This window comes from Bombina bombina, chromosome 12 (genome assembly GCF_027579735.1).
Source record: "Bombina bombina isolate aBomBom1 chromosome 12, aBomBom1.pri, whole genome shotgun sequence".
Lineage (NCBI taxonomy): Eukaryota > Metazoa > Chordata > Amphibia > Anura > Bombinatoridae > Bombina > Bombina bombina.
In genome coordinates this window covers 41,234,226-41,256,999 of record NC_069510.1, presented here as the reverse complement: position 1 = coordinate 41,256,999, position 22,774 = coordinate 41,234,226, and the positions used below count along the sequence as shown (strand labels likewise).

Below are 22,774 nucleotides of genomic sequence, written 5' to 3'. Positions count from 1 at the left end.
GAACCTAAGTTACACTGCAGGTATCTGAAGGAGTGTTACTGCACACGTGCAAACAGCTCAGCACGGTAATGTAGAGAAAGACAGATTTCAACATGGCTGCACCCATGACAACAAATGCTGTGCTTATAAAGGGCTAGATTATAAATTGAGCGCAAAATATTGCTTTGACGAAAGCAATATTTGAGCTTAGCTTAGTAATACCAGCGCACGCAAATGTGTGCTGGTATTAAAAGTTAGGTGCAGTGCCACTGCTATGGGTAGCAAATATAAATATATATGTATATAAGCATATACATATATTTATAGCGAACACACAGTCCCTATAGACTGCAATGTAAAGGCACTTTTCAGTGCCGTTTTTTTCTCAAACACCCACACCCGCCACTTTAAAACCCCTAAAAACTGCGAGTGCAATTCTTTCTTTTTTTTTTTTTTTAAATGCTCATATGTTTTATTTGCAACAAGGCACTACATAATTTTTCTGGGGGGCAGCTGGGGCACATTTTAAAAATTAACCAGAGGTTTGACCTCTGGTTAATTTTTTTGAGCGTAATTGCTACTGCAAGCTCACAGTAGCAATAACCAGACACTTGTAATGGCTGGTTATTTATCGCGAGCCCGTAAACGTGCCAAGTTTTACCATCAAATAAGGTGTTAATGTTTTCAGAAAGGTTTTACACATAGCTGGCATTTTAATATTGTGCAACGGTAAAGTCTTGTAATCACAGGGTGTTTTATGTCCCTTTAATGAAGATGTGTGCTTGCGATACAGAAAGAATTTGCCTTTTGGGAAGCGCACTGTATTTACTGCCCCATATTTTGTTTTTGTTTTTAGGAGCTGGAGATGCAGGCTCAGATGCACGGACTTAACTCAACACCTCAAGCTTCTATCACTACATCAACTTTAAAATTAGAGACTCAATCAGAGGGAGTCACAAATTTCATGACTTCCAATACCCATCCACTTGATCCTTCCACCCTAGACTTTGAAACACTCCACTTTTCTGACCCTTTAAATGATTTTGCTGACCATAATTTGAGCTTCGACTTGAGTATGACTGGCGACTCAGCCATTGCGGACATACTGATGGATGATGCATTGTCCCCCCTTGGAGAGGCTGACCCTCTTCTCTCTGCATTATCTCCTGGCGCCTCCAGCAGTCGCCATAGTAGCTTCAGCATGGAGGACGATTCTTGACTTCACGCGACCTGAAGAATCCAAACTAACTGTCTCAAAGAAAACCTCCCCAGATTATATCGCAAAGTAACTCATCAAAAGGTCTTCAGGGATGAAAACCACCAAACAGATCCCTATGAGTCTTCTTCGTCAATCTGTCAGAGCAATTATACCAAACTGGCTCCTAAATATTAGGTTGTGTCGCCAGATTGTACTTGTTTTTCACTCCTAGGGAGGTGTATTTTTTATATATATTTGGGAAGATGTTCAATTTCACTCCAGGGAATGAAATATTTCTCAGTTTTTTGTGTGTTTGAGGAGTTGTTGAGGGAAATGGTATCTCTCAACACAAACTGGGTAAAGAGGAGAGTGAAAAACTTATATGAGTTGGGACAAAATGCCTTATGTCAGGAAGCCACAAAGCAGGTTCCTTATGGTCAGAAACTGGGGTGAATTACGCAATAATGGATTAAATATATTGCCCACAATTTCACAAATTACGTGAGGTTTCAAATATATTTTCAATTTGCCCTCAGATTAAGCCAGTTGGTTACCAATGAAAGCAATGAGCAGAGGTAACTCTTTCATTATTAGCCATGCCTAATATAGTGAGATTCTGTGTTAACCAATGAACACAAAGATAAATCAATATGATCTCTCAAAGTTAGATAACACTCTTTTTGCTTTGTAGTAAGAAGATATTTTTTATAAGCAATTATTCTAAAGGGAAATGTAAAACTTCTAGAATACAAATTTAGCTGCAGAGAAGTCCCGTGACAGCGCTGCTGGTTGAACAGGTGTGAAATAGCGATGCTGCAGGCAGTGTAGATGTGTGGTCACATGACTGCAGGCGGGAGAAGGACCATGGTGCATGTAGCATTGCAGTTCAGTGGTAAAGCAGAAAGCAGTATAGGTGTCTGGTTACACAGCAACATGCAGGACTGGTGACCTAGCTGTAAGCAGCTCATGGGCAAGGCTCCCGTTAGTATAAGTGTGTGGTTACGCTGCTGCAGACAGGACTGGTGACCTAGCTGTAAGCAGCTCATGCGCAAGGCTCCAGTTAGTATAAGTGTGTGGTTACGCTGCTGCAGACAGGACTGGTGACCTAGCTGTAAGCAGCTCATGGGCAAGGCTCCAGTTAGTATAAGTGTGTGGTTACGCTGCTGCAGACAGGACTGGTGACCTAGCTGTAAGCAGCTCATGGACAAGGCTCCAGTTAGTATAAGTGTGTGGTTACGCTGCTGCAGACAGGGCTGGTGACCTAGCTGTAAGCAGCTCATGGGCAAGGCTCCCGTTAGTATAAGTGTGTGGTTACGCTGCTGCAGACAGGACTGGTGACCTAGCTGTAAGCAGCTCATGGGCAAGGCTCCCGTTAGTATAAGTGTGTGGTTACGCTGCTGCAGACAGGACTGGTGACCTAGCTGTAAGTAGCTCATGGGCAAGGCTCCCGTTAGTATAAGTGTGTGGTTACGCTGCTGCAGACAGGACTGGTGACCTAGCTGTAAGCAGCTCATGGGCAAGGCTCCAGTTAGTATAAGTGTGTGGTTACGCTGCTGCAGACAGGACTGGTGACCTAGCTGTAAGCAGCTCATGGGCAAGGCTCCAGTTAGTATAAGTGTGTGGTTACGCTGCTGCAGACAGGACTGGTGACCTAGCTGTAAGCAGCTCATGGGCAAGGCTCCAGTTAGTATAAGTGTGTGGTTACGCTGCTGCAGACAGGACTGGTGACCTAGCTGTAAGCAGCTCATGGGCAAGGCTCCAGTTAGTATAAGTGTGTGGTTACGCTGCTGCAGACAGGACTGGTGACCTAGCTGTAAGCAGCTCATGGGCAAGGCTCCAGTTAGTATAAGTGTGTGGTTACGCTGCTGCAGACAGGGCTGGTGACCTAGCTGTAAGCAGCTCATGGGCAAGGCTCCAGTTAGTATAAGTGTGTGGTTACGCTGCTGCAGACAGGGCTGGTGACCTAGCTGTAAGCAGCTCATGGGCAAGGCTCCAGTTAGTATAAGTGTGTGGTTACGCTGCTGCAGACAGGACTGGTGACCTAGCTGTAAGCAGCTCATGGGCAAGGCTCCAGTTAGTATAAGTGTGTGGTTACGCTGCTGCAGACAGGACTGGTGACCTAGCTGTAAGCAGCTCATGGGCAAGGCTCCAGTTAGTATAAGTGTGTGGTTACGCTGCTGCAGACAGGACTGGTGACCTAGCTGTAAGCAGCTCATGGGCAAGGCTCCAGTTAGTATAAGTGTGTGGTTACGCTGCTGCAGACAGGACTGGTGACCTAGCTGTAAGCAGCTCATGGGCAAGGCTCCAGTTAGTATAAGTGTGTGGTTACGCTGCTGCAGACAGGACTGGTGACCTAGCTGTAAGCAGCTCATGGGCAAGGCTCCAGTTAGTATAAGTGTGTGGTTACGCTGCTGCAGACAGGACTGGTGACCTAGCTGTAAGCAGCTCATGGGCAAGGCTCCAGTTAGTATAAGTGTGTGGTTACGCTGCTGCAGACAGGACTGGTGACCTAGCTGTAAGCAGCTCATGGGCAAGGCTCCAGTTAGTATAAGTGTGTGGTTACGCTGCTGCAGACAGGACTGGTGACCTAGCTGTAAGCAGCTCATGGGCAAGGCTCCAGTTAGTATAAGTGTGTGGTTACGCTGCTGCAGACAGGACTGGTGACCTAGCTGTAAGCAGCTCATGGGCAAGGCTCCAGTTAGTATAAGTGTGTGGTTACGCTACTGCAGACAGGACTGGTGACCTAGCTGTAAGCAGCTCATGGGCAAGGCTCCCGTTAGTATAAGTGTGTGGTTACGCTGCTGCAGACAGGACTGGTGACCTGCCTGCAAGCAGCCTTGCAGTTGAATATCAAGGCTGCAGACAAGATAAGAGTGTAGCACACGGATCCCAAGAACGAAGGATTTGTAGTATTAATGCTTCAGGGACAGGATAGAATTACCACTGAACTTGAGGCATTACATTGCAGCAATTTCAGGACTGCAAGCCAGATAAAGAAGCAGTAAAATAACTACAAGAATTATGATGGCACAGGGCTTGTGCTAAAGAGTATAGGTGGAAGATCGTGGCTGCATTCAGGAAAGAGGTGCAGGGAAAGGGCTGTACACAAGAAAGAGGTGAAATGACAAGGATGCAGGAAGATCAAAGGTTTGGAGATGGAGAATTATGCCGGATAAATGTGAAATTACACAAGTGTGGGTAGGATGGAGGTGTAGGAACACAACTATAGACACAATGAACTTTCTGCATTTGGCCTGCTGTTTGGTTGAAGGTATAATTACATGCAGCATGTTGTCAAATTGGTGATAGTGCTGAAAACGGAATAGGGGTGCAGGGTGCAGGTTTCACCCAGTATCCTCCTTAAGGATTGTGTATCTACTTAGTTAAATAAATGTTCTGTATTTTCTATAAAACAAAGTATTAAAGTAACCAGAAATCTTTTAATATAACATGCTTCTGTGTATTACTTTATTTGACATTAAGGGTGTGTAATGCAGGTGTGAAACAGACATTGAACATGAATGAGGTTGATAGAAGACAAAAGTCCATAGAGTTTAACCTATACAGATCCTACTTGATTTACAATAAAGAAGCTGCAAATTGAACTTCCATTAATACAATTAGAAGCCAACATATTTAACACAAGCAATCATTTAACTGAATTCTGTTTATATCCAAAAATAGATAAGCCATTTTAAATATATCTAATGTATTGGCATTCTCTAACTCCTTAGGCAATGAGATGCACAATTGCTCTTACCGTGACAAAATGTTTAAATTGCTGAAGATTAAATCTCCTTCCCTCTAACCTTAATTTGTGACCCCTAGTCACAAACTATTGCCTTGAAATAAACAGAGCGTCTGTCAATTCTGTATTTTATATAAAGTAGTCATATCACCTCTCAGGTGCTTTTTTTGTAGAGAAAACAGACCCAGTTTGGCTAACCTTTCCTAAAAGTCTTAATTATCCATTCCTCTTATCAGGTTCTTGTCATTCTTTAAAATTGGTCCCCAGAACTACACTCCATACCTAAGGGGTTTCTTTTTAATCCTTCCTTCAAATCATTAATAAAAAATATTACAAAGAACAGGGCCCAGTACTGATTTCACTAATTACTTTTGTCCAATTTGAGTATAAACCATTCACTACAACACATTGTTCCCTGCTTTTTAACAAGTTATTTATCCATGAGCTAACATCTTCAGTTATTCCAAGTCCCTTAACTATGAAAATAATCTCTTATGTGGTACTGTATCAAAAGCCTTTCCAAAAGTATATCACATCCACATATTACCTTTATCTATATTACTCCTCATAGAATCTAATTAGATTAGTTTGACATGATCTATTTCTTATAAAACCGTACTGATTTGAACTCTTCCCCAATACGGATGTCAGGTTTACTGGTCTATAGCTTTGGGAATCAACCCTGCTTCCCATTTTAAAATGTACCACATTAGCTTTATGCCCGGAAAAAAGTTGTCAGCAATAAAGTTTTTATTAGTGATATTATACAATACTTCTTTAACCCCTTAATGACCATGATGTACCCTATTTATTATCAAGCAATCGGTACCAACATACATCATATAATGCATCTCACCATTTTTCATTTTAATTAGGTTGTTGTGTTTTTTGTCACAACCCGACAACATTTTTGAAAACACATAAATCACACAGGCACACTTAACTGCCCTGACTCCACCTACAGATCACACAGGCACACTATTTGCACACTGCTGAAATGCACTGAAACCACCTACAAATCTCACAAGGCACACTGCTGAGCTGTCCTGAAACCACGTACAAATCACACAACGCACACTGCTGAACTGCCATAAAACCACCTACAGATCACACAGGCACACTATTTGCACACTGCTGAAATGCACTGAAACCACCTACAAATCTCACAAGGCACACTGCTGAGCTGTCCTGAAACCACGTACAAATCACACAACGCACACTGCTGAACTGCCATAAAACCACCTACAAATCACACAGGCACACTGCTGAACTGTCCTAAAACCACCTACAAATCATACAGGCACACTGCTGAACTGTCCTGAAACCACCTACAAATCACACAGGCACACTGCTGAACTGTCCTAAAACCACGTACAAATCACACAAGGCACACTGCTAAACTGCCATGAAACCACCTACAAATCTCACAAGGCACACTGCTGAACTGTCCTGAAACCACGTACTAATCACACAACGCAGTAACGCACACTGCTGAACTTCCATGAAACCACCTACAAATCACACAGGCACACTGCTGAACTGTCCTGAAACCAACTACAAATCATACAGGCACACTGCTGAACTGTCCTGAAACCACCTACAAATCATACAGGCACACTGCTGAACTGTCCTGAAACCACCTACAAATCACACAAGGCACACTGCTGAACTGTCCTGAAACCACCTACAAATCACACAAGGCACACTGCTGAACTGTCCTGAAACCACCTACAAATTATACAGGCACACTGCTGAACTGTCCTGAAACCACGTACAAATCACACAAGGCACACTGCTGAACTGTCCTGAAACCACCTACATATCACACAAGGCGCACTGCTGAATTGTCCTGAAACCACCTACAAATTATACAGGCACACTGCTGAACTGTCCTGAAACCATCTACATATCACACAAGGCACACTGCTGAACTGTCCTGAAACCACCTACATATCACACAAGGCACACTGCTGAACTGTCCTGAAACCACCTACAAATCACACAAGGCACATTGCTGAACTGTCCTTAAACCACCTACAAATCACACAAGGCACACTGCTGAACTGTCCTGAAACCACCTACATATCACACAAGGCACATTGCTGAACTGTCCTTAAACCACCTACAAATCACACAAGGCACACTGCTGAACTGTCCTGAAACCACCTACAAATTATACAGGCACACTGCTGAACTGTACTGAAACCACGTACAAATCACACAAGGCACACTGCTGAACTGTCCTGAAACCACCTACATATCACACAAGGCACATTGCTGAACTGTCCTGAAACCACCTACAAATCACACAGGCACACTGCTGAACTGTCCTAAAACCACCTACAAATCACACAAGGCACACTGCTGAACTGTCCTGAAACCAACTACAAATCACACAAGGCACACTGCTGAACTGTACTGAAACCACGTACAAATCACAGAGGCACACTGCTGAACTGTCCTGAAACCACCTACAAATCACACAAGGCACACTGCTGAACTGTCCTGAAACCAACTACATATCACACAAGGCACACTTGCTGAACTGCACTGAAACCACCTACAAATCACACAAGGCACATTGCTGAACTGTCCTGAAACCACCTACAAATCACACAAGGCACACTGCTGAACTGCACTGAAACCACCTACAAATCACACAAGGCACACTGCTGAACTGTCCTGAAACCACCTACAAATCACACAAGGCACACTGCTGAACTGTCCTGAAACCACGTACTAATCACACAGGCACACTGCTGAACTGTCCTGAAACCACCTACAAATCACACAAGGCACACTGCTGAACTGTCCTGAAACCACGTACTAATCACACAGGCACACTGCTGAACTGTCCTGAAACCACCTACAAATCACACAAGGCACACTTGCTGAACTGCACTGAAACCACCTACAAATCACACAAGGCACACTGCTGAACTGTCCTGAAACAACCTACAAATCACACAAGGCACACTGCTGAACTGTCCTGAAACCACCTACATATCACACAGGCACACAGCTGAGCTGTCCCGAAACCACCTACAAATCACACAAGGCACACTTGCTGAACTGCACTGAAACCACCTACAAATCACACAAGGCACATTGCTGAACTGTCCTGAAACCACGTACTAATCACACAGGCACACTGCTGAACTGTCCTGAAACCACCTACAAATCACACAAGGCACACTTGCTGAACTGCACTGAAACAACCTACAAATCACACAAGGCACACTGATGAACTGTCCTGAAACCACGTACAAATCACACAGGCACACTGCTGAACTGTCCTAAAACCACGTACAAATCACACAAGGCACACTGCTGAACTGTCCTGAAACCATCTACATATCACACAAGGCACATTGCTGAACTGTCCTGAAACCACCTACAAATCACACAAGGCACACTGCTGAACTGTCCTGAAACCACGTACAAATCACACAGGCACACTGCTGAACTGTCCTGAAACCACGTACAAATCACATAAGGCACACTGCTGAACTGTCCTGAAACCACGTACAAATCACACAGGCACACTGCTGAACTGTCCTGAAACCACGTACAAATCACACAAGGCACACTGATGAACTGTCCTGAAACCACGTACAAATCACACAGGCACACTGCTGAACTGTCCTAAAACCACCTACAAATCACACAAGGCACACTGCTGAACTGTCCTGAAACCACGTACAAATCAAACAGGCACACTGCTGAACTGTCCTGAAACCACCTACAAATCACACAAGGCACACTGCTGAACTGTCCTGAAACCAACTACATATCACACAAGGCACACTTGCTGAACTGCACTGAAACCACCTACAAATCACACAAGGCACATTGCTGAACTGTCCTGAAAACACCTACAAATCACACAAGGCACACTGCTGAACTGTCCTGAAACCACCTACAAATCACACAAGGCACACTGCTGAACTGCACTGAAACCACCTACAAATCACACAAGGCACACTTGCTGAACTGCACTGAAACCACCTACAAATCACACAAGGCACACTGCTGAACTGTCCTGAAACCACCTACAAATCACACAAGGCACACTGCTGAACTGTCCTGAAACCACGTACAAATCACATAAGGCACACTGCTGAACTGTCCTGAAACCACGTACAAATCACACAGGCACACTGCTGAACTGTCCTGAAACCACGTACAAATCACACAGGCACACTGCTGAACTGTCCTAAAACCGCCTACAAATCACACAAGGCACACTGCTGAACTGTCCTGAAACCACGTACAAATCACACAGGCACACTGCTGAACTGTCCTAAAACCACCTACAAATCACACAAGGCACACTGCTGAACTGTCCTGAAACCACGTACAAATCACACAGGCACACTGCTGAACTGTCCTGAAACCACCTACAAATCACACAAGGCACACTGCTGAACTGCACTGAAACCACCTACAAATCACACAAGGCACATTGCTGAACTGTCCTAAAACCACGTACAAATCACACAAGGCACACTGCTGAACTGCCATGAAACCACCTACAAATCTCACAAGGCACACTGCTGAACTGTCCTGAAACCACGTACTAATCACACAACGCAGTAACGCACACTGCTGAACTTCCATGAAACCACCTACAAATCACACAGGCACACTGCTGAACTGTCCTGAAACCAACTACAAATCATACAGGCACACTGCTGAACTGTCCTGAAACCACCTACAAATCATACAGGCACACTGCTGAACTGTCCTGAAATCACCTACAAATCACACAAGGCACACTGCTGAACTGTCCTGAAACCACCTACAAATCACACAAGGCACACTGCTGAACTGTCCTGAAACCACCTACAAATTATACAGGCACACTGCTGAACTGTCCTGAAACCACGTACAAATCACACAAGGCACACTGCTGAACTGTCCTGAAACCACCTACATATCACACAAGGCGCACTGCTGAATTGTCCTGAAACCACCTACAAATTATACAGGCACACTGCTGAACTGTCCTGAAACCATCTACATATCACACAAGGCACACTGCTGAACTGTCCTGAAACCACCTACATATCACACAAGGCACACTGCTGAACTGTCCTGAAACCACGTACAAATCACACAAGGCACACTGCTGTACTGTCCTGAAACCACCTACAAATTATACAGGCACACTGCTGAACTGTCCTGAAACCACGTACAAATCACACAAGGCACACTGCTGAACTGTCCTGAAACCACCTACATATCACACAAGGCACATTGCTGAACTGTCCTGAAACCACCTACAAATCACACAGGCACACTGCTGAACTGTCCTAAAACCACCTACAAATCACACAAGGCACACTGCTGAACTGTCCTGAAACCAACTACAAATCACACAAGGCACACTGCTGAACTGTACTGAAACCACGTACAAATCACAGAGGCACACTGCTGAACTGTCCTGAAACCACCTACAAATCACACAAGGGACACTGCTGAACTGTCCTGAAACCAACTACATATCACACAAGGCACACTTGCTGAACTGCACTGAAACCACCTACAAATCACACAAGGCACATTGCTGAACTGTCCTGAAACCACCTACAAATCACACAAGGCACACTGCTGAACTGCACTGAAACCACCTACAAATCACACAAGGCACACTGCTGAACTGTCCTGAAACCACCTACAAATCACACAAGGCACACTGCTGAACTGTCCTGAAACCACGTACTAATCACACAGGCACACTGCTGAACTGTCCTGAAACCACCTACAAATCACACAAGGCACACTGCTGAACTGTCCTGAAACCACGTACTAATCACACAGGCACACTGCTGAACTGTCCTGAAACCACCTACAAATCACACAAGGCACACTTGCTGAACTGCACTGAAACCACCTACAAATCACACAAGGCACACTGCTGAACTGTCCTGAAACAACCTACAAATCACACAAGGCACACTGCTGAACTGTCCTGAAACCACGTACAAATCACACAGGCACACTGCTGAACTGTCCTGAAACCACCTACAAATCACACAAGGCACACTGCTGAACTGTCCTGAAACCATCTACATATCACACAAGGCACACTGATGAACTGTCCTGAAACCACGTACAAATCACACAGGCACACTGCTGAACTGTCCTAAAACCACCTACAAATCACACAAGGCACACTGCTGAACTGTCCTGAAACCACGTACAAATCACACAGGCACACTGCTGAACTGTCCTGAAACCACCTACAAATCACACAAGGCACACTGCTGAACTGTCCTGAAACCATCTACATATCACACAAGGCACACTGCTGAACTGTCCTGAAACCACCTACATATCACACAAGGCACACTGCTGAACTGTCCTGAAACCACCTACATATCACACAAGGCACATTGCTGAACTGTCCTTAAACCACCTACAAATCACACAAGGCACACTGCTGTACTGTCCTGAAACCACCTACAAATTATACAGGCACACTGCTGAACTGTCCTGAAACCACGTACAAATCACACAAGGCACACTGCTGAACTGTCCTGAAACCACCTACATATCACACAAGGCACATTGCTGAACTGTCCTGAAACCACCTACAAATCACACAGGCACACTGCTGAACTGTCCTAAAACCACCTACAAATCACACAAGGCACACTGCTGAACTGTCCTGAAACCAACTACAAATCACACAAGGCACACTGCTGAACTGTACTGAAACCACGTACAAATCACAGAGGCACACTGCTGAACTGTCCTGAAACCACCTACAAATCACACAAGGCACACTGCTGAACTGTCCTGAAACCAACTACATATCACACAAGGCACACTTGCTGAACTGCACTGAAACCACCTACAAATCACACAAGGCACATTGCTGAACTGTCCTGAAACCACCTACAAATCACACAAGGCACACTGCTGAACTGCACTGAAACCACCTACAAATCACACAAGGCACACTGCTGAACTGTCCTGAAACCACCTACAAATCACACAAGGCACACTGCTGAACTGTCCTGAAACCACGTACTAATCACACAGGCACACTGCTGAACTGTCCTGAAACCACCTACAAATCACACAAGGCACACTGCTGAACTGTCCTGAAACCACGTACTAATCACACAGGCACACTGCTGAACTGTCCTGAAACCACCTACAAATCACACAAGGCACACTTGCTGAACTGCACTGAAACCACCTACAAATCACACAAGGCACACTGCTGAACTGTCCTGAAACAACCTACAAATCACACAAGGCACACTGCTGAACTGTCCTGAAACCACCTACATATCACACAGGCACACAGCTGAGCTGTCCCGAAACCACCTACAAATCACACAAGGCACACTTGCTGAACTGTCCTGAAACCACCTACAAATCACACAAGGCACACTGCTGAACTGTCCTGAAACCACCTACAAATCACACAAGGCACACTGCTGAACTGTCCTGAAACCACCTACAAATCACACAAGGCACACTGCTGAACTGTCCTGAAACCACCTACAAATCACACAAGGCACACTGCTGAACTGTCCTGAAACCACCTACAAATCACACAAGGCACACTGCTGAACTGTCCTGAAACCACCTACAAATCACACAAGGCACACTGCTGAACTGTCCTGAAACCACCTACAAATCACACAAGGCACACTGCTGAACTACACACAGCCATGGCCCTGTACTGCTAGATTGGAACCATTATTCCCTATTCTACGGGTTTTAAACCTTTTATTAACTGAGGTTTTATATTAGATTTTTTTTTCACCTGTAGGGTCAGCAAACAAGTTTTATAAGGGAGGGTTGGGAGAATGGCTTTGGAAGAGGTCAGTCATTTGGCATCAGTGTTTTTGTGTAGCTTTCTTGTGAGTTTATTCCTATGTTTATATTTATCTCTCTATTGGCTATCACAAATGATTCCACCCCAAAAACAAACAATATATTTGAATTCTAAACAACTTTACAATTTACTTCTATTATCTAATTTGCTTCATTCTGTTGGTACTTTTTTGTTGAAGGCACAATAGTGCAATACTGGGAGCTAGCTGAAAGCCAATGACAAGAGGCATATGTGCTGCCACCAATCAGCAGATTATGAGCCTACCTAGGTATTGTTTTCAACAAAGGATATAAAGAGAATAAAACAAATTAGATAAAATAAATAAATTAGAAAGGTATTTCAAATTGCAAGTTTTATCTGAATCATAAAGGAAAAAACTTGGGTTTCATATCAATTTAAAATAAGTACTTTTGTTTTATTATGCACCTTTTGATTATGTCATTTTACTGTAATGTTGGGAGGTACATATACATAGAGTTTTCATTGTTCATAAGAGAGTTGGTTATGTCTTACATGCTCTTTTGTAAGTACAGATACATCCCTAAAATTCATGTTTGTTCCTGAAAACCACATTTTAGTAAAAACATTCTCAAAAATTAATATTACAAAATTGACAGCGCTGAAATGGAAGGTGGAATCTCACAGTAAGAGGCTTATAAGTGAATATATGTAGTAATTGATAAGCTCTAAAACGCGTGATCTTAGATGTAAATAAGGTACACTGTAATGACGTTAGTGCTACTGATCATAGAGCCAATGGATGTAGGAACCTTAGTGATCACGAAATTAAAGGATACTGGAAATAAAGCAAAAATAAAGCAAAAACATTAAATAAGGAGCAGACAGCTAGTCCTAATAGACTGCTTTGTTAGAGATATGATAGTCACCAAATTCCTGTAGTTGTATAGAAATAGCTGGTTCTTTTCATACGGTATCCACTTTTTGGTATCAACAAAATGAAGAGTAAATTCTCCCTGGGTTCTGCTTGAATTGGAAACGTGCCACTGGCGTTTCCTCCTGGCGGATAGATATCTATAGAAACAGAACAGAAGCTCAACCCAGATGATTCAAAACAATTTATTATGCCACATGCGCATATATATGGACTTACAAGATTCTGGTTAAAACGAGCATGTCAATATAAATCCCTACTTGGCTTAGTCACTGCGACTTTCGAGATCCAACTAAGCCCTCTGTTAAAATGATCGTCAGTTAGAACATAATCTCTTGATAAAGTCTGTTCAGACGGCAGACGAAACGCGTTGAGTCTGGAGGTGTTGTTACACTTTGTCCGAGGAGTTGTTTTACTTTGTTTAAAGATTAAAATCAAACGATGTTCTAACTGACGCACATTATACACTATAACAGAGGGCTCAGTTGGATCTCGAAAGTCGCAGTGACTAAGCCAAGTAGGGATTTATATTGACATGCTCGTTTTAACCAGAATCTTGTAAGTGCATATACAGGGAGTACAGAATTATTAGGCAAGTTGTATTTTTGAGGATTAATTTTATTATTGAACAACAACCATGTTCTCAATGAACCCAAAAAACTCATTAATATCAAAGCTGAATAGTTTTGGAAGTAGTTTTTAGTTTGTTTTTAGTTATAGCTATTTTAGGGGGATATCTGTGTGTGCAGGTGACTATTACTGTGCATAATTATTAGGCAACTTAACAAAAAACAAATATATACCCATTTCAATTATTTATTTTTACCAGTGAAACCAATATAACATCTCAACATTCACAAATATACATTTCTGACATTCAAAAACAAAACAAAAACAAATCAGTGACCAATATAGCCACCTTTCTTTGCAAGGACACTCAAAAGCCTGCCATCCATGGATTCTGTCAGTGTTTTGATCTGTTCACCATCAACATTGCGTGCAGCAGCAACCACAGCCTCCCAGACACTGTTCAGAGAGGTGTACTGTTTTCCCTCCTTGTAAATCTCACATTTGATGATGGACCACAGGTTCTCAATGGGGTTCAGATCAGGTGAACAAGTAGGCCATGTCATTAGATTTTCTTCTTTTATACCCTTTCTTGCCAGCCACGCTGTGGAGTACTTGGACGCGTGTGATGGAGCATTGTCCTGCATGAAAATTATGTTTTTCTTGAAGGATGCAGACTTCTTCCTGTACCACTGCTTGAAGAAGGTGTCTTCCAGAAACTGGCAGTAGGACTGGGAGTTGAGCTTGACTCCATCCTCAACCCGAAAAGGCCCCAGAAGCTCATCTTTGATGATACCAGCCCAAACCAGTACTCCACCTCCACCTTGCTGGCGTCTGAGTCGGACTGGAGCTCTCTGCCCTTTATCAATCCAGCCACGGGCCCATCCATCTGGCACATCAAGACTCACTCTCATTTCATCAGTCCATAAAACCTTAGAAAAATCAGTCTTGATATTTCTTGGCCCAGTCTTGACGTTTCAGCTTGTGTGTCTTGTTCAGTGGTGGTCGTCTTTCAGCCTTTCTTACCTTGGCCATGTCTCTGAGTATTGCACACCTTGTGCTTTTGGGCACTCCAGTGATGTTGCAGCTCTGAAATATGGCCAAACTGGTGGCAAGTGGCATCTTGGCAGCTGCACGCTTGACTTTTCTCAGTTCATGGTCAGTTATTTTGCGCCTTGGTTTTTCCACACGCTTCTTGCGACCCTGTTGACTATTTTGAATGAAACGCTTGATTGTTCGATGATCACGCTTCAGAAGCTTTGCAATTTTAAGAGTGCTGCATCCCTCTGCAAGATATCTCACTATTTTTGACTTTTCTGAGCCTGTCAAGTCCTTCTTTTGACCCATTTTGCCAAAGGAAAGGAAGTTGCCTAATAATTATGCACACCTGATATAGGGTGTTGATGTCATTAGACCACACCCCTTCTCATTACAGAGATGCACATCACCTAATATGCTTAATTGGTAGTAGGCTTTCGCGCCTATACAGCTTGGAGTAAGACAACATGCATAAAGAGGATGATGTGGTCAAAATACTCATTTGCCTAATAATTCTGCACTCCCTGTATATGCGCATGTTGCATAATAAATTGTTTATACTGCCTTGAATCTAGGTTTGCGCTTGTATTCTGTCTTGTTTGAGTTTGTTACCCAGTCTGAGTTATGTCTGTGATATTTCTGGAACATCTAGATTTACTACATTTGGAAAGAATTAACATATGACTTGTGTTTTTGCCGGCTTTATTTGCAGACCTGCACAGTACAAAAAGATGCAGCCAACGCAAAAGAAAAACAAATCTATTGCTGATGATTACTTTATGCATTTGACTAAAGGTTATTGTAGTCAGATAAAAAGCTATCAGCGAGATTACGAGTTTTGCAGGAACAGGGGTGTGGTGCTAACGCTCAGTTGCAGCTCACCACTCACCTATAGACAACGCTGGTATTACAGGGTTTTTTCAACCCGGCGCTAGCCTCTAAAAAGTGAGCGGAGAGCAAAATTTAGCTCCACATCTCACCTCAATACCAGCGCTGCACACGGTAGCGGTAAGCTGGCTGAATGTGCTCGTGCACGATTTCCCCATAGGAATCAATGGGGCAGTTTCGGCTGAAAAAAAACCAAACACCTGCAAAAAAGCAGCGTTCAGCTTCTAACGCAGCCCCATTGATTCCTATGGGGAAATACATTTTATGTCTACACCTAACACCCTAACATGAATCCCGAGTCTAAACACCCCTAATATTACACTTATTAACCCCTAATCTGCCGCCCCGACATCGCCGCCACCTGCATTATATTATTAACCCCTAATCTGCCGCTCCGGACACCGCCGCCACCTACATTATCCCTATGAACCCCTAATCTGCTGCCCCCAACATCGCCGACACCTACTTTTTATATATTAACCCCTACTCTGCTGCCCCCAATGTTGCCGCCACCTAACTACATTTATTAACCTCTAATCTGCCGCAGCCAACGTCGCCGCCACTATATTAAAGTTATTAACCCCTAAATCTAAGTCTAAACCTAACCCCCCCTAACTTAAATATAATTTAAATACATCTAAATAAAATTACTACAATTAAATAAATAATTCCTATTTAAAACTAAATACTTACCTATAAAATAAACCCTAAAATAGCTACAATATAACTAATAGTTACATTGTATCTATTTTAGGAATTATTTTTAAACTAAATTACACCTAATCTAATCCCCCTAATAAAATAAAAAGCCCCCAAAATAATAAAAATCCCTACCCTATACTAAATTACAAATAGCCCTTTAAAGGGATTTTTGCGGGGCATTGCCCCAAAGTAATCAGCTCTATTACCTGTAAAAAAAAATACAATACCCCCCCAACATTACAACCCACCACCCACACACCCAACCCTACTCTAAAACCCACCCAATCCCCCCTTAATAAAACCTAACACTACCCCCTTGAAGATCACCCTACCTTGAGACGTCTTCACCCAACCGGGCACAAGTGGTCCTCCAGAGGGGCAGAAGTCTTCATCCGATCCGGCCAGAAGAGATCCTCCAGAGGGGCAGAAGTCTTCATCCAGGCGGCATCTTCTATCTTCATCCATCCGACGAGGAGCGGCTCCATCTTGAAGACATCCGATGCGGAGCATCCATCCAGACTGACGAATGACGGTTCCTTTAAATGACGTCATCCAAGATGGCGTCCCTTGAATTCCGATTGGCTGATAGGATTCTATCAGCCAATTGGAATTAAGGTAGGAAAAATCCTATTGGCTGATGCAATCAGCCAATAGGATTGACGTTCATTCCTATTGGCTGATCCAATCAGCCAATAGGATTAAGCTCGCATTCTATTGACTGTTCCAATCAGCCAATAGTATGCGAGCTCAATCCTATTGGCAAATTGCATCAGCCAATAGGATTTTTCCTACCTTAATTCTGATTGGCTGATAGAATCCTATCAGTCAATCGGAATTCAAGGGACGCCGTCTTGGATGACGTCATTTAAAGGAACCGTCATTCGTCGTGTAGTCGTCGGTCTGGATGGATGCTCCGCGTCGGATGTCTTCAAGATGGAGCCGCTCCTCGTCGGATGGATGAAGATAGAAGATGCCGCCTGGATGAAGACTTCTGCCAGTCTGGAGGACCTCTTCTGCCCGGATCGGATGAAGACTTCTGCCCCTCTGGAGGACCACTTCTGCCTGGTTGGGTGAAGACGTCTCAAGGTAGGGTGATCTTCAAGGGGGTAGTGTTAGGTTTTATTAAGGGGGGATTGGGTGGGTTTTAGAGTAGGGTTGGGTGTGTGGGCGGTGGGTTGTAATGTTGGGGGGGTATTGTATTTTTTTTTTACAGGTAATAGAGCTGATTACTTTGGGGCAATGCCCCGCAAAAAGCCCTTTTAAGGGCTATTTGTAATTTAGTATAGGGTAGGGATTTTTATTATTTTGGGGGGCTTTTTTATTGTATTAGGGGGATTAGATTAGGTGTAATTAGTTTAAAAATCTTGTAATTATTTTATTATTTTCTGTAATTTAGTTGTTTTTTTTCTCTCCGTACTTTAGTTTATTTAATTTAATTGTAATTAATTGTAGTTAGTTTAGGTAATTTATTTAATTATAGTGTAGTGTTAGGTGTAATTGTAACTTAGGTTAGGGTTTATTTTACAGGTATATTTGTATTTATTTTAACTAGGAAGTTATTAAATAGTTAATAACTATTTAATAACTATTCTACCTAGTTAAAATAAATACAAAGTTGCCTGTAAAATAAAAATAAACCCTAAGATAGATACAATGTAACTATTAGTTATATTGTAGCTATCTTAGGGTTTATTTTATAGGTAAGTATTTAGTTTTAAATAGGAATTATTTATTTAATTGTAGAAATTGTATTTTGTTTTATTTAAATTATATTTAAGTTAGGGGGGTGTTAGGGTTAGACTTAGGTTTAGGGGTTAATACATTTAATATAGTGGTGGCGACGTTGGGGACGGCAGATTAGGGGTTAATACATGTAGGTAGGTGTCGGCGATGTTAGGGACGGTAGATTAGGGGTTATTAAATGTAACTAGTGTTTGCGAGGCGGGAGTGCGGCGGTTTAGAGGTTAATATGTTTATTATAGTGGTCGGCGATGTCCGGTCGGCAGATTAGGGGTTAAAAAATGTATTTAAGTGTTTGCGATATGGGGAGGGGGCCTCGGTTTAGGGGTTAATAGGAAGTTTATGGGTGTTAGTGTACTTTTTATCACTTTAGTTAAGAGTTTTATGTTAGGGCGTTTTAAATACAAACTTTTAAATGCGGTATCAGTCTTGACAGGAGAGGATGTACCGCTCACTTCTTCCAAGACTCGTAATACCGGCGTTCGGAAAATCCCATTGAAAAGATAGGATACGCAATTGATGTAAGTGGATTTGCGGTATGCTCGAGTCGCGGAAGAAAAGTGAGCGGTACACCTGTACCTGCAAGACTAGTAATACCAGCGGGCGTTAAAAAGCAGCGTTGGGACCTCTCAACGCTGCTTTTTAAGGCTAAAGCAAGACTCGTAATTTAGCAGTATGTGTGTAAATAAGAATATTTTAAAGGGATACTAAACCCAATTTTTTTCTTTAATGATTTAGATAGAGCAGGCAAATTTAAGCAACTTTCTCATTTATTCCTATTAAGAAATTTTCTTCATTCTCTTAAGTATCTTTATTAAAAAGCAGGAATGTAAAGCTTAGAAGCCGGCCCATTTTAGGTTCAGTACCCTGGGTAGTGCTTGCTGATTGATGGCTATATTTGGCTAACCAATAAGCAAGCGTAACCCAGGTTCTGAACCAAAAATGGGCCGGCTCCTAACCTTTACATTCCTGCTTTATAAATAAAGATAGCAAGAAAACAAAGTTGAATAGGAGTAAATTAGAAAGTTGCTTAAAATTGCATGTGCTATCTGAATCATTAGAGAAAAAAAAACTGGGTTTAGTATCCTTTTAAAGGGACAGTCTACACCAGAATATTTATTGTTTTAAAAGATAGATAATCCATTTAATACCCATTCCCTAGTTTTGCATAACCAACACAGTTATATTAATATACTTTTTACCTCTGTGATTATCTTGTATCTAAGCCTCTGCAAACTGCCCCCTTATTTCAGTTCTTTTGACAGACTTGTATTTTAGCCATGTGCTGGCTCCTAGGAACTCCACGTGCGTGAGCACAGTGTTATCTATATGAAACACATGAACTAACAGCCTCTAGTGGTGAAAAACTGTTAAAATGCCCTGAGATGAGAGACGGCCTTCAAGGGCTTAGAAATTCGCATATGAACCTCCTAGGTTTAGCTTTCAACTAAGAATGCCAAGAGAACAAAGCAAAATTGGTCATAGATGTAAATTTGAAAATTGTTTAAAATTGCATGCCCTGTCTGAATAATGAAAGTTTGTTTTGGACTAGACTGTCCCTTTAAGTGCAATTAAGTGGTTAGTTGTTATAAAAACTGTAATCATGAGTTATTATTATTATCGGTTATTTGTAGAGCGCCAACAGATGGCGCTGGTGTCTATTAGATGTGTGTATTCGGCAGTTTTGCTTACTGACAAATGCAGAAGAAGGAGGATATTTTCAGTATTCGTCTCTTTTCGGAGCTGATTTTCCTTTTGTGCAAGTGAAACACACTAAGATCTGGTTTTGCACCATTCTTAGTGTGTTTAACTTGCACAAGAGACTATTCGGCTCCGAAAAGAGTTGAATACCAAAAATAGCCTCCTACTTCTGCATTCGGCATTGAACGAAACTGCCGAATGCACAAATCTAGTGTGTATTGCATCTGCGAATACTTATTTGTGTCATACAAGCCAGGGCTGACTGAGAAGGTGTGTTGTTTAAGTGCTGGTGAATTGGGGACTAACAGCATGTGTGTATGCTGCTAAAATACAGCCATAACTAAGCTAATGGAAGTGAATTGATAAAATAATTCAAAATTTAAATGCACCTATGCACGTTTCAGTTTTGACGTTTCTATAACCTATGAATATCTCACCCACAATAATTAATTTATGCTGCGACATGTCTATTTATAATACCCACATATCATGTATTATAAAATCCCTGTATCATCTTTATATGTATATTATAATGTTGGTAAACTCAATGTGTCCCATGTTTTAGCATATACAAGAGGTGTGATATTGAGGTATCTGGTAGTTTTTCATAATGTCTTTATTGCAGCAGATATTTAAAGGAACAGCCGTTTTAGCAAAAATATTTCTAATAAAAGCTATAGCCATTTCAAAGGTGTATTTAAAGGGACAGTCTAGGCCAAAATAAACTTTCGTGATTCAGATAGAGCATGTAATTTTAAACAATTTTCCAATTTACTTTTATCACCAATTTTGCTTTGTTCTCTTGGTATTCTTAGCTGAAAGCTTAACCTAGGAGGTTCATATGCTAATTTCTTAGACCTTGAAGGCCACCTCTTTTCAGAATGCATTTTAATAGTTTTTCACCAGCAGGCAGTGATTGGCTAAACTGCAAGTCTGTCAAAAGAACTGAAATAAAGGGGCAGTTTGCAGAGGCTTAGATACAAGATAATCACAGAGGTTAAAAGTATATTATTATAACTGTGTTGATTATGCAAAACTGGGGAATGGGTAATAAAGGGATTATCTATCTTTTAAAACAATAAAAATTCTGGTGTAGACTGTCCCTTTAAATATTATTTAATAACATAAGGACAGGCGAGGCTAGCAAGGTGAAAACGCTTGCAAGGAGCCCAACAAAAACCATACCGCACTTGGGTTGCAGTTAGCGCAACACTTGTAATCTAGGCGTTAGTTAATTGCTGACATGATACAAGCCCCACTGGCACTCTGAGCAGCTGCAGTAATTCAAATGCTGGTGCACTGAGAATATCTAGCTATGCTTCACATGCACGAGCAGAGAAAAATGTTAACACTAAAACAGTGCTAACTTTTACTAAAAGCATTTTTGCCAATACATCTATACTGCAACTATGTTTCCATTCAAATATGTAATTCAATTTCAGTATTGACCAGAATGTCCCTTTAAGATTTCAAATCTTATATTTTATAATATTATTTGAATCCTGACATGTAACAGTTTATATTTGTATTTTATTTTATGTTTTTTTCTCTTTGAAGAGTACAATAAATATACTATACTTAAAGAGACCTTTCATGCACTTCCATCTAGTTATGGGCGCCACCATATTGCAACCTAGGTTACACTGCAGGTATCTGAAAGAGAGTTACTGCACATGTGCAAAGAGGTCAGCACTGGAATGTAGTGAAAGCTAGAATTCAACATGGCAGCACCCATGAGTAGAAGGAGGTGGGGTGTAACCTCAATACTATGCTTATAAAATGTATTTAGTGTTTAATATCCATTAAAAAAAGAAGGGGGCAGTAAAGTCAAAATTAAAAAATAATTCCAATAGAATATGCAATTTTATATGTTTTTTTCAATTTACTCCTCCTATCAAATTTTTCTTTTTTTTCTTTGTTAAAGAGTAAAGCTAGGTAGCTGTTGCTACACTTTTGTTTGTATTTTGTTCGGTTTTGGACAATTGCCACATGTGTAGCACAGAGGAAATTGCCCCAATAGAAGGCAAATTCACTCACCAAATAATGATTCTATCTATCTTTCCTAAGGCTATCTCAAGCTTTAGAGGGACTGTCTAGTCAAAATCAAAATCAGATATTTAACATCAAATTTGCTTTGCTCTCATGGCATTTTTTGCTGAAAGCTAAACCTAGGTAGACTCATATGCTAATTTTTAAACCAATGAAAGCCACCTCTTATCTCAGTGAATTTGACAGATAACATATATATATATAGATAACATTGTGCTCACTCCAGTGGAGTTACTTATGAGAGGGAACTGATTGGCTAAAATGCAAGTCTGTCAAAAGAACTGAAATAAGGGGGCAGTCTGCAGAGGCTTAGATACAAGGTAATCACAGAGTTAAAAAACATAATTTATGCTTACCTGATAAATTTATTTCTCTTGTAGTGTATCCAGTCCACGGATCATCCATTACTTGTGG

The 22,774-nt window shown here is 41.8% G+C and overlaps 1 protein-coding gene across 1 annotated transcript in view; it reads left to right on the top strand.

Annotated features, from left to right (window-relative positions):
• TFE3 (transcription factor binding to IGHM enhancer 3) overlaps positions 1 to 4,626 on the top strand; it is a 77,532-nt gene extending 72,906 nt beyond the window's left edge. The window contains exon 10 of the mRNA XM_053695677.1: positions 836 to 4,626. Within this exon, the coding sequence (XP_053551652.1) occupies positions 836 to 1,198 (363 nt within the window). The 3' untranslated portion in view covers positions 1,199 to 4,626. The remainder of the gene's footprint in view (positions 1 to 835) is intronic.
• The last annotated feature ends 18,148 nt before the right edge of the window (positions 4,627 to 22,774 follow it).